This window comes from Drosophila persimilis, unplaced genomic scaffold (genome assembly GCF_003286085.1).
Source record: "Drosophila persimilis strain 14011-0111.01,24,50 unplaced genomic scaffold, DperRS2 tig00000808-arrow-arrow-pilon, whole genome shotgun sequence".
Taxonomy (NCBI): domain Eukaryota; kingdom Metazoa; phylum Arthropoda; class Insecta; order Diptera; family Drosophilidae; genus Drosophila; species Drosophila persimilis.
Window position 1 is genome coordinate 1,132,323 of NW_020825357.1, and position 12,862 is coordinate 1,145,184.

General features: G+C 51.7%; 1 protein-coding gene across 2 annotated transcripts in view; it reads right to left on the bottom strand.

The window, feature by feature from the left end:
• LOC6601226 (titin) overlaps window positions 1–12,862 on the bottom strand; it is an 83,113-nt gene that overhangs the window by 27,163 nt on the left and 43,088 nt on the right. Inside the window, exons 20-22 of one of the 2 annotated variants that reach the window (XM_026993230.1) lie at window positions 11,219–12,070; window positions 6,269–7,597; window positions 17–2,221 (exon numbers count right to left, since the gene is read on the bottom strand). The exons of the other annotated variant lie outside the window; for it this stretch is intronic. Coding sequence (XP_026849031.1) covers window positions 17–2,221; window positions 6,269–7,597; window positions 11,219–12,070 — 4,386 coding nt within the window. The remainder of the gene's footprint in view (window positions 1–16; window positions 2,222–6,268; window positions 7,598–11,218; window positions 12,071–12,862) is intronic. 2 annotated transcript variants of the gene reach the window in all.

The following is a 12,862-nucleotide window of genomic DNA, read 5'->3' on the forward strand; positions in this document are numbered from 1 at the left end:
GCTTGTCTCCCTTGACCTTCTTGATAACGCGAGTGCGGATCTTCTTCTTCTTGGGCTTGCCGTCTTCGGAAATGGTTTCCACCACACGAACCTCCTCTGGAAGCTCCTGGATCTCCTCGGGTTTCTCTTCTTCGTAAGGGACCTCTTCGACGGTGACGGTAGTCTCCGAAGGCTTGTCATCCTCCTCGACGGTTTCGATCTTGGTGACTTCTTGCTTGTCTCCCTTGACCTTCTTGATAACGCGAGTACGGATCTTCTTCTTCTTGGGCTTGCCGTCTTCGGAAATGGTTTCCACCACACGAACCTCCTCTGGAAGCTCCTGGATCTCCTCGGGTTTCTCTTCTTCGTAGGGGACCTCTTCGACGGTGACTGTAGTCTCGGGTACCTTGTCATCCTCCTCGACGGTTTCGATCTTGGTGACTTCTTGCTTGTCTCCCTTGACCTTCTTGATAACGCGAGTACGAATCTTCTTCTTCTTAGGCTTGCCGTCTTCGGAAATGGTTTCCACCACACGAACCTCCTCTGGAAGCTCCTGGATCTCCTCGGGTTTCTCTTCTTCGTACGGGACCTCTTCGACGGTGACTGTAGTCTCCGAAGGCTTGTCATCCTCCTCGACGGTTTCGATCTTGGAGACTTCTTGCTTGTCTCCCTTGACCTTCTTGATAACGCGAGTGCGGATCTTCTTCTTCTTGGGCTTGCCGTCTTCGGAAATGGTTTCCACCACACGAACCTCCTCTGGAAGCTCCTGGATCTCCTCGGGTTTCTCTTCTTCGTAAGGGACCTCTTCGACGGTGACGGTAGTCTCCGAAGGCTTGTCATCCTCCTCGACGGTTTCGATCTTGGTGACTTCTTGCTTGTCTCCCTTGACCTTCTTGATAACGCGAGTGCGGATCTTCTTCTTCTTGGGCTTGCCGTCTTCGGAAATGGTTTCCACCACACGAACCTCCTCTGGAAGCTCCTGGATCTCCTCGGGTTTCTCTTCTTCGTAAGGGACCTCTTCGACGGTGACCGTAGTCTCCGAAGGCTTGTCATCCTCCTCGACGGTTTCGATCTTGGTGACTTCTTGCTTGTCTCCCTTGACCTTCTTGATAACGCGAGTACGGATCTTCTTCTTCTTGGGCTTGCCGTCTTCGGAAATGGTTTCCACCACACGAACCTCCTCTGGAAGCTCCTGGATCTCCTCGGGTTTCTCTTCTTCGTAAGGGACCTCTTCGACGGTGACCGTAGTCTCCGAAGGCTTGTCATCCTCCTCGACGGTTTCGATCTTGGTGACTTCTTGCTTGTCTCCCTTGACCTTCTTGATAACGCGAGTACGGATCTTCTTCTTCTTGGGCTTGCCGTCTTCGGAAATGGTTTCCACCACACAAACCTCCTCTGGAAGCTCCTGGATCTCCTCGGGTTTCTCTTCTTCGTAAGGGACCTCTTCGACGGTGACGGTAGTCTCCGAAGGCTTGTCATCCTCCTCGACGGTTTCGATCTTGGTGACTTCTTGCTTGTCTCCCTTGACCTTCTTGATAACGCGAGTGCGGATCTTCTTCTTCTTGGGCTTGCCGTCTTCGGAAATGGTTTCCACCACACGAACCTCCTCTGGAAGCTCCTGGATCTCCTCGGGTTTCTCTTCTTCGTAAGGGACCTCTTCGACGGTGACGGTAGTCTCCGAAGGCTTGTCATCCTCCTCGACGGTTTCGATCTTGGTGACTTCTTGCTTGTCTCCCTTGACCTTCTTGATAACGCGAGTGCGGATCTTCTTCTTCTTGGGCTTGCCGTCTTCGGAAATGGTTTCCACCATACGAACCTCCTCTGGAAGCTCCTGGATCTCCTCGGGTTTCTCTTCTTCGTAAGGGACCTCTTCGACGGTGACGGTAGTCTCCGAAGGCTTGTCATCCTCCTCGACGGTTTCGATCTTGGTGACTTCTTGCTTGTCTCCCTTGACCTTCTTGATAACGCGAGTGCGGATCTTCTTCTTCTTGGGCTTGCCGTCTTCGGAAATGGTTTCCACCACACGAACCTCCTCTGGAAGCTCCTGGATCTCCTCGGGCTTCTCTTCTTCGTAGGGGACCTCTTCGACGGTGACTGTAGTCTCGGGTACCTTGTCATCCTCCTCGACGGTTTCGATCTTGGTGACTTCTTGCTTGTCTCCCTTGACCTTCTTGATAACGCGAGTACGAATCTTCTTCTTCTTAGGCTTGCCGTCTTCGGAAATGGTTTCCACCACACGAACCTCCTCTGGAAGCTCCTGGATCTCCTCGGGCTTCTCTTCTTCGTAGCGGACCTCTTCGACGGTGACTGTAGTCTCAGACGGTTTGTCATCCTCCTCGACGGTTTCGATCTTGGTGACTTCTTGCTTGTCTCCCTTGACCTTCTTGATAACGCGAGTGCGGATCTTCTTCTTCTTGGGCTTGCCGTCTTCGGAAATGGTTTCCACCACACGAACTTCCTCTGGAAGCTCTTCGATCTCCTCGGGCTTGTCCTCTTCGTAAGGGACCTCTTCGACGGTGACGGTAGTCTCCGAAGGCTTGTCATCCTCCTCGACGGTTTCGATCTTGGTGACTTCTTGCTTGTCTCCCTTGACCTTCTTGATAACGCGAGTGCGGATCTTCTTCTTCTTGGGCTTGCCGTCTTCGGAAATGGTTTCCACCACACGAACCTCCTCTGGAAGCTCCTGGATCTCCTCGGGTTTCTCTTCTTCGTAAGGGACCTCTTCGACGGTGACGGTAGTCTCCGAAGGCTTGTCATCCTCCTCGACGGTTTCGATCTTGGTGACTTCTTGCTTGTCTCCCTTGACCTTCTTGATAACGCGAGTGCGGATCTTCTTCTTCTTGGGCTTGCCGTCTTCGGAAATGGTTTCCACCACACGAACTTCCTCTGGAAGCTCTTCGATCTCCTCGGGCTTGTCCTCTTCGTAAGGGACCTCTTCGACGGTGACGGTAGTCTCCGAAGGCTGGTCATCCTCCTCGACGGTTTCGATCTTGGTGACTTCTTGCTTGTCTCCCTTGACCTTCTTGATAACGCGAGTGCGGATCTTCTTCTTCTTGGGCTTGCCGTCTTCGGAAATGGTTTCCACCACACGAACCTCCTCTGGAAGCTCCTGGATCTCCTCGGGCTTCTCTTCTTCGTAGGGGACCTCTTCGACGGTGACTGTAGTCTCGGGTACCTTGTCATCCTCCTCGACGGTTTCGATCTTGGTGACTTCTTGCTTGTCTCCCTTGACCTTCTTGATAACGCGAGTACGAATCTTCTTCTTCTTAGGCTTGCCGTCTTCGGAAATGGTTTCCACCACACGAACCTCCTCTGGAAGCTCCTGGATCTCCTCGGGCTTCTCTTCTTCGTAGAGGACCTCTTCGACGGTGACTGTAGTCTCAGACGGTTTGTCATCCTCCTCGACGGTTTCGATCTTGGTGACTTCTTGCTTGTCTCCCTTGACCTTCTTGATAACGCGAGTGCGGATCTTCTTCTTCTTGGGCTTGCCGTCTTCGGAAATGGTTTCCACCACACGAACTTCCTCTGGAAGCTCTTCGATCTCCTCGGGCTTGTCCTCTTCGTAAGGGACCTCTTCGACGGTGACGGTAGTCTCCGAAGGCTTGTCATCCTCCTCGACGGTTTCGATCTTGGTGACTTCTTGTTTGTCTCCCTTGACCTTCTTGATTACGCGAGTACGGATCTTCTTCTTCTTGGGTTTGCCATCTTCAGAGATAGATTCCACAACGCGAACCTCCTCTGGAAGCTCTTGGATCTCCTCGGGCTTCTCTTCTTTGTAAGGGACCTCTTCGACGGTGACGGTAGTCTCCGAAGGCTTGTCATCCTCCTCGACGGTTTCGATCTTGGTGACTTCTTGCTTGTCTCCCTTGACCTTCTTGATAACGCGAGTGCGGATCTTCTTCTTCTTGGGCTTGCCGTCTTCGGAAATGGTTTCCACCACACGAACCTCCTCTGGAAGCTCCTGGATCTCCTCGGGTTTCTCTTCTTCGTAAGGGACCTCTTCGACGGTGACTGTAGTCTCCGAAGGCTTGTCATCTTCCTCGACGGTTTCGATCTTGGTGACTTCTTGCTTGTCTCCCTTGACCTTCTTGATAACGCGAGTGCGGATCTTCTTCTTCTTGGGCTTGCCGTCTTCGGAAATGGTTTCCACCACACGAACTTCCTCTGGAAGCTCTTCGATCTCCTCGGGCTTGTCCTCTTCGTAAGGGACCTCTTCGACGGTGACGGTAGTCTCCGAAGGCTTGTCATCCTCCTCGACGGTTTCGATCTTGGTGACTTCTTGCTTGTCTCCCTTGACCTTCTTGATAACGCGAGTGCGGATCTTCTTCTTCTTGGGCTTGCCGTCTTCGGAAATGGTTTCCACCACACGAACCTCCTCTGGAAGCTCATGGATCTCCTCGGGTTTCTCTTCTTCGTAAGGGACCTCTTCGACGGTGACAGTAGTCTCAGAAGGCTTGTCATCCTCCTCGACGGTTTCGATCTTGGTGACTTCTTGCTTGTCGCCCTTGACCTTCTTGATAACGCGAGTGCGGATCTTCTTCTTCTTGGGCTTGCCGTCTTCGGAAATGGTTTCCACCACACGAACCTCCTCTGGAAGCTCCTGGATCTCCTCGGGTTTCTCTTCTTCGTAAGGGACCTCTTCGACGGTGACTGTAGTCTCCGAAGGCTTGTCATCCTCCTCGACGGTTTCGATCTTGGTGACTTCTTGCTTGTCTCCCTTGACCTTCTTGATAACGCGAGTACGAATCTTCTTCTTCTTAGGCTTGCCGTCTTCGGAAACTGTTTCCACCACACGAACCTCCTCTGGAAGCTCCTGGATCTCCTCGGGCTTCTCTTCTTCGTAGGGGACCTCTTCAATGGTGACTGTTGTCTCGGGTACCTTGTCATCCTCCTCGACGGTTTCGATCTTGGTGACTTCTTGCTTGTCTCCCTTGACCTTCTTGATAACGCGAGTGCGGATCTTCTTCTTCTTGGGCTTGCCGTCTTCGGAAATGGTTTCCACCACACGAACCTCCTCTGGAAGCTCATGGATCTCCTCGGGTTTCTCTTCTTCGTAAGGGACCTCTTCGACGGTGACAGTAGTCTCAGAAGGCTTGTCATCCTCCTCGACGGTTTCGATCTTGGTGACTTCTTGCTTGTCTCCCTTGACCTTCTTGATAACGCGAGTACGAATCTTCTTCTTCTTAGGCTTGCCGTCTTCGGAAACTGTTTCCACCACACGAACCTCCTCTGGAAGCTCCTGGATCTCCTCGGTCTTCTCTTCTTCGTAGGGGACCTCTTCAATGGTGACTGTTCTCTCGGGTACCTTGTCATCCTCCTCGACGGTTTCGATCTTGGTGACTTCTTGCTTGTCTCCCTTGACCTTCTTGATAACGCGAGTGCGGATCTTCTTCTTCTTGGGCTTGCCGTCTTCGGAAATGGTTTCCACCACACGAACCTCCCCTGGAAGCTCCTGGATCTCCTCGGGTTTCTCTTCTTCGTAAGGGACCTCTTCGACGGTGACAGTAGTCTCAGAAGGCTTGTCATCCTCCTCGACGGTTTCGATCTTGGTGACTTCTTGCTTGTCTCCCTTGACCTTCTTGATAACGCGAGTACGAATCTTCTTCTTCTTAGGCTTGCCGTCTTCGGAAACTGTTTCCACCACACGAACCTCCTCTGGAAGCTCCTGGATCTCCTCGGGTTTCTCTTCTTCGTAAGGGACCTCTTCGACGGTGACAGTAGTCTCAGAAGGCTTGTCATCCTCCTCGACGGTTTCGATCTTGGTGACTTCTTGCTTGTCTCCCTTGACCTTCTTGATAACGCGAGTGCGGATCTTCTTCTTCTTAGGCTTGCCGTCTTCGGAAACTGTTTCCACCACACGAACCTCCTCTGGAAGCCCCTGGATCTCCTCGGTCTTCTCTTCTTCGTAGGGGACCTCTTCTATGGTGACTGTTGTCTCGGGTACCTTGTCATCCTCCTCGACGGTTTCGATCTTGGTGACTTCTTGCTTGTCTCCCTTGACCTTCTTGATAACGCGAGTGCGGATCTTCTTCTTCTTGGGCTTGCCGTCTTCGGAAATGGTTTCCACCACACGAACCTCCTCTGGAAGCTCCTGGATCTCCTCGGGTTTCTCTTCTTCGTAAGGGACCTCTTCGACGGTGACAGTAGTCTCAGAAGGCTTGTCATCCTCCTCGACGGTTTCGATCTTGGTGACTTCGTGCTTGTCTCCCTTGACCTTCTTGATAACGCGAGTACGAATCTTCTTCTTCTTAGGCTTGCCGTCTTCGGAAACTGTTTCCACCACAATAACCTCCTCTGGAAGCTCCTGGATCTCCTCGGGTTTCTCTTCTTCGTAAGGGACCTCTTCGACGGTGACAGTAGTCTCAGAAGGCTTGTCATCCTCCTCGACGGTTTCGATCTTGGTGACTTCTTGCTTGTCTCCCTTGACCTTCTTGATAACGCGAGTACGAATCTTCTTCTTCTTAGGCTTGCCGTCTTCGGAAACTGTTTCCACCACACGAACCTCCTCTGGAAGCTCCTGGATCTCCTCGGGTTTCTCTTCTTCGTAAGGGACCTCTTCGACGGTGACAGTAGTCTCAGAAGGCTTGTCATCCTCCTCGACGGTTTCGATCTTGGTGACTTCTTGCTTGTCTCCCTTGACCTTCTTGATAACGCGAGTACGAATCTTCTTCTTCTTAGGCTTGCCGTCTTCGGAAACTGTTTCCACCACACGAACCTCCTCTGGAAGCTCCTGGATCTCCTCGGGCTTCTCTTCTTCGTAAGGAACCTCTTCGACGGTGACTGTAGTCTCCGACGGCTTGTCATCCTCCTCGACGGTTTCGATCTTGGTGACTTCTTGCTTGTCTCCCTTGACCTTCTTGATAACGCGAGTGCGGATCTTCTTCTTCTTGGGCTTGCCGTCTTCGGAAATGGTTTCCACCACACGAACCTCCTCTGGAAGCTCCTGGATCTCCTCGGGCTTCTCTTCTTCGTAGGGGACCTCTTCGACGGTGACTGTAGTCTCGGGTACCTTGTCATCCTCCTCGACGGTTTCGATCTTGGTGACTTCTTGCTTGTCGCCCTTGACCTTCTTGATTACCCGAGTGCGGATCTTCTTCTTCTTGGGCTTGCCGTCTTCGGAAATGGTTTCCACCACACGAACTTCCTCTGGAAGCTCCTGGAACTCCACGGGCTTCTCTTCTTCGTAAGGGACCTCTTCAACGGTGACTGTTGTCTCGGGTACCTTGTCATCCTCCTCGACGGTTTCGATCTTGGTGACTTCTTGTTTGTCTCCCTTGACCTTCTTGATAACGCGAGTACGGATCTTCTTCTTCTTGGGCTTGCCGTCTTCGGAAATGGTTTCCACCACACGAACCTCCTCTGGAAGCTCCTGGATCTCCTCGGGCTTCTCTTCTTCGTAGGGGACCTCTTCGACGGTGACGGTAGTCTCCGAAGGCTTGTCATCCTCCTCGACGGTCTCGATCTTGGTGACTTCTTGCTTGTCTCCCTTGACCTTCTTGATAACGCGAGTGCGGATCTTCTTCTTCTTGGGCTTGCCGTCTTCGGAAATGGTTTCCACCACACGAACCTCCTCTGGAAGCTCCTGGATCTCCTCGGGTTTCTCTTCTTCGTAAGGGACCTCTTCGACGGTGACGGTAGTCTCCGAAGGCTTGTCATCCTCCTCGACGGTTTCGATCTTGGTGACTTCTTGCTTGTCTCCCTTGACCTTCTTGATAACGCGAGTACGAATCTTCTTCTTCTTAGGCTTGCCGTCTTCGGAAATGGTTTCCACCACACAAACCTCCTCTGGAAGCTCCTGGATCTCCTCGGGTTTCTCTTCTTCGTAGGGAAACTCTTCGACGGTGACTGTAGTCTCCGACGGCTTGTCATCCTCCTCGACGGTTTCGATCTTGGTGACTTCTTGTTTGTCTCCCTTGACCTTCTTGATTACCCGAGTGCGGATCTTCTTCTTCTTGGGTTTGCCATCTTCAGAGATAGATTCTACAACGCGAACATCCTCTGGAAGCTCCTGGATCTCCTCGGGCTTCTCTTCTTCGAAGGGGACCTCTTCGACGGTGACTGTAGTCTCCGAAGGCTTGTCATCCTCCTCGACGGTTTCGATCTTGGTGACTTCTTGTTTGTCTCCCTTGACCTTCTTGATTACGCGAGTGCGGATCTTCTTCTTCTTGGGTGTGCCATCTTCAGAGATAGATTCTACAACGCGAACCTCCTCTGGAAGCTCCTGGATCTCCTCGGGTTTCACTTCTTCGTAAGGAACCTCTTCAACGGTGACAGTAGTCTCAGATGGCTTGTCATCCTCCTGAACGGTTTCGATCTTGGTAACTTCTTGCTTGTCTCCCTTGACCTTCTTGATTACGCGAGTGCGGATCTTCTTCTTCTTGGGTGTGCCATCTTCAGAGATAGATTCTACAACGCGAACCTCCTCTGGAAGCTCCTGGATCTCCTCGGGCTTCTCTTCTTCGTAGGGAACCTCTTCGACGGTGACTGTAGTCTCCGACGGCTTGTCATCCTCCTCGACGGTTTCGATCTTGGTGACTTCTTGTTTGTCTCCCTTGACCTTCTTGATTACGCGAGTGCGGATCTTCTTCTTCTTGGGTTTGCCATCTTCAGAGATATATTCCACAACGCGAACCTCCTCTGGAAGCTCCTGGATCTCCTCGGGTTTCTCTTCTTCGTAAGGAACCTCTTCAACGGTGACAGTAGTCTCAGATGGCTTGTCATCCTCCTGAACGGTTTCGATCTTGGTAACTTCTTGCTTGTCTCCCTTGACCTTCTTGATTACGCGAGTGCGGATCTTCTTCTTCTTGGGTGTGCCATCTTCAGAGATAGATTCTACAACGCGAACCTCTTCTGGCAGCTCCTGGATCTCCTCGGGCTTCTCTTCTTCGTAAGGAACCTCTTCGACGGTGACTGTAGTCTCCGACGGCTTGTCATCCTCCTCGACGGTTTCGATCTTAGTGACTTCTTGTTTGTCGCCCTTGACCTTCTTGATTACGCGAGTACGGATCTTCTTCTTCTTGGGTTTGCCATCTTCACAGATAGATTCCACAACGCGAACCTCCTCTGGAAGCTCTTGGATCTCCTCGGGCTTATCTTCTTCGTAAGGAACCTCTTCAACGGTGACAGTAGTCTCAGAAGGCTTGTCATCCTCCTCGACGGTTTCGATCTTGGTGACTTCGTGCTTGTCGCCCTTGACCTTCTTGATTACGCGAGTGCGGATCTTCTTCTTCTTGGGTTTGCCATCTTCAGAGATAGATTCTACAACGCGAACCTCCTCTGGAAGCTCCTGGATCTCCTCGGGCTTCTCTTCTTCGTAGGGGACCTCTTCGACGGTGACTGTAGTCTCGGGTACCTTGTCATCCTCCTCGACGGTTTCGATCTTGGTGACTTCTTGCTTGTCGCCCTTGACCTTCTTGATTACCCGAGTGCGGATCTTCTTCTTCTTGGGCTTGCCGTCTTCGGAAATGGTTTCCACCACACGAACCTCCTCTGGAAGCTCCTGAATCTCCTCGGGCTTCTCTTCTTTGTAGGGGACTTCTTCAACGGTGACTGTAGTCTCGGGTACCTTGTCATCCTCCTCGACGGTTTCGATCTTGGTGACTTCTTGCTTGTCGCCCTTGACCTTCTTGATTACCCGAGTGCGGATCTTCTTCTTCTTGGGCTTGCCGTCTTCGGAAATGGTTTCCACCACACGAACCTCCTCTGGAAGCTCCTGGATCTCCTCGGGCTTCTCTTCTTCGTAGGGGACCTCTTCGACGGAGACTGTAGTCTCCGCAGGCTTGTCATCCTCCTCGACGGTTTCGATCTTGGTGACTTCTTGCTTGTCGCCCTTGACCTTCTTGATTACGCGAGTACGTATCTTCTTCTTCTTGGGCTTGCCATCTTCAGAGAAAGATTCTACAACGCGAACCTCCTCTGGAAGCTCCTGAATCTCCTCGGGCTTCTCTTCTTCGTAGGGGACCTCTTCAACGGTGACTGTAGTCTCAGAAGGCTTGTCATCCTCCTCGACGGTTTCGATTTTGGTGACTTCTTGTTTGTCGCCCTTGACCTTCTTGATTACCCGAGTACGGATCTTCTTCTTCTTGGGCTTGCCGTCTTCAGAAATAGATTCCACAACGCGAACCTCCTCTGGAAGCTCGTGAATCTCCTCGGGCTTCTCTTCTTCGTAAGGAACCTCTTCAACGGTGACTGTAGTCTCGGGTACCTTGTCATCCTCTTCGACGGTTTCGATCTTGGTGACTTCTTGTTTGTCGCCCTTGACCTTCTTGATTACCCGAGTGCGGATCTTCTTCTTCTTGGGCTTGCCATCTTCAGAAATAGATTCCACAACGCGAACCTCATCTGGAAGCTCCTGGATCTCCTCGGGCTTCTCTTCTTCGTAGGGGACCTCTTCGACGGAGACTGTAGTCTCCGCAGGCTTGTCATCCTCCTCGACGATTTCGATCTTGGTGACTTCGTGCTTGTCGCCCTTGACCTTCTTGATTACGCGAGTACGGATCTTCTTCTTCTTGGGTTTGCCATCTTCAGAGATAGATTCTACAACGCGAACCTCCTCTGGAAGCTCCTGAATCTCCTCGGGCTTCTCTTCTTTGTAGGGGACTTCTTCAACGGTGACTGTAGTCTCGGGTACCTTGTCATCCTCCTCGACGGTTTCGATCTTGGTGACTTCTTGCTTGTCGCCCTTGACCTTCTTGATTACCCGAGTGCGGATCTTCTTCTTCTTGGGCTTGCCGTCTTCGGAAATGGTTTCCACCACACGAACCTCCTCTGGAAGCTCCTGGATCTCCTCGGGCTTCTCTTCTTCGTAGGGGACCTCTTCGACGGAGACTGTAGTCTCCGCAGGCTTGTCATCCTCCTCGACGGTTTCGATCTTGGTGACTTCTTGCTTGTCGCCCTTGACCTTCTTGATTACGCGAGTACGTATCTTCTTCTTCTTGGGCTTGCCATCTTCAGAGAAAGATTCTACAACGCGAACCTCCTCTGGAAGCTCCTGAATCTCCTCGGGCTTCTCTTCTTCGTAGGGGACCTCTTCAACGGTGACTGTAGTCTCAGAAGGCTTGTCATCCTCCTCGACGGTTTCGATTTTGGTAACTTCTTGTTTGTCGCCCTTGACCTTCTTGATTAGCCGAGTGCGGATCTTCTTCTTCTTGGGCTTGCCATCTTCAGAAATAGATTCCACAACGCGAACCTCCTCTGGAAGCTCGTGAATCTCCTCGGGCTTCTCTTCTTCGTAAGGAACCTCTTCAACGGTGACTGTAGTCTCGGGTACCTTGTCATCCTCTTCGACGGTTTCGATCTTGGTGACTTCTTGTTTGTCGCCCTTGACCTTCTTGATTACCCGAGTGCGGATCTTCTTCTTCTTGGGCTTGCCATCTTCAGAAATAGATTCCACAACGCGAACCTCCTCTGGAAGCTCCTGAATCTCCTCGGGCTTCTCTTCTTCGTAAGGAACCTCTTCAACGGTGACTGTAGTCTCGGGTACCTTGTCATCCTCCTCGACGGTTTCGATCTTGGTGACTTCTTGCTTGTCGCCCTTGACCTTCTTGATTACCCGAGTGCGGATCTTCTTCTTCTTGGGCTTGCCGTCTTCGGAGATAGATTCTACAACGCGAACCTCCTCTGGAAGCTCCTGAATCTCCTCGGGCTTCTCTTCTTCGTAGGGGACCTCTTCAACGGTGACTGTAGTCTCAGAAGGCTTGTCATCCTCCTCGACGGTTTCGATCTTGGTGACTTCTTGTTTGTCGCCCTTGACCTTCTTGATTACCCGAGTGCGGATCTTCTTCTTCTTGGGCTTGCCATCTTCAGAAATACATTCCACCACACGAACCTCCTCTGGAAGCTCCTGGATCTCCTCGGGTTTTTCTTCTTCGTAGGGGACCTCTTCGACGGTGACTGTAGTCTCGGGTACCTTGTCATCCTCTTCGACGGTTTCGATCTTGGTGACTTCTTGCTTGTCGCCCTTGACCTTCTTGATTACCCGAGTGCGGATCTTCTTCTTCTTGGGCTTGCCGTCTTCGGAGATAGATTCTACAACGCGAACCTCCTCTGGAAGCTCCTGAATCTCCTCGGGCTTCTCTTCTTCGTAGGGGACCTCTTCAACGGTGACTGTAGTCTCAGAAGGCTTGTCATCCTCCTCGACGGTTTCGATCTTGGTGACTTCTTGTTTGTCGCCCTTGACCTTCTTGATTACCCGAGTGCGGATCTTCTTCTTCTTGGGCTTGCCATCTTCACAAATAGATTCCACCACACGAACTTCCTCTGGAAGCTCCTGGATCTCCTCGGGTTTTTCTTCTTCGTAGGGGACCTCTTCGACGGTGACTGTAGTCTCGGGTACCTTGTCATCCTCTTCGACGGTTTCGATCTTGGTGACTTCGTGCTTGTCGCCCTTGACCTTCTTGATTACCCGAGTGCGGATCTTCTTCTTCTTGGGCTTGCCATCTTCAGAAATAAATTCCACAACGCGAACCTCCTCTGGAAGCTCCTGAATCTCCTCGGGCTTCTCTTCTTCGTAAAGAACCTCTTCGACGGTGACAGTAGTCTCAGAAGGCTTGTCATCCTCCTCGACGGTTTCGATCTTGGTGACTTCTTGCTTGTCTCCCTTGACCTTCTTGATAACGCGAGTACGAATCTTCTTCTTTTTGGGCTTGCCGTCTGCGGAAATAGTTTCGACAACGCGAACCTCCTCTGGAAGCTCCTGAATCTCCTCGGGCTTCTCTTCTTCGTAGGGGACCTCTTCAACGGTGACTGTAGTCTCAGAAGGCTTGTCATCCTCCTCGACTATTTCGATCTTGGTGACTTCTTGCTTGTCGCCCTTGACCTTCTTGATTACCCGAGTGCGGGTCTTCTTCTTTTTGGGCTTGCCGTCTGCGGAAATGGTTTCCAC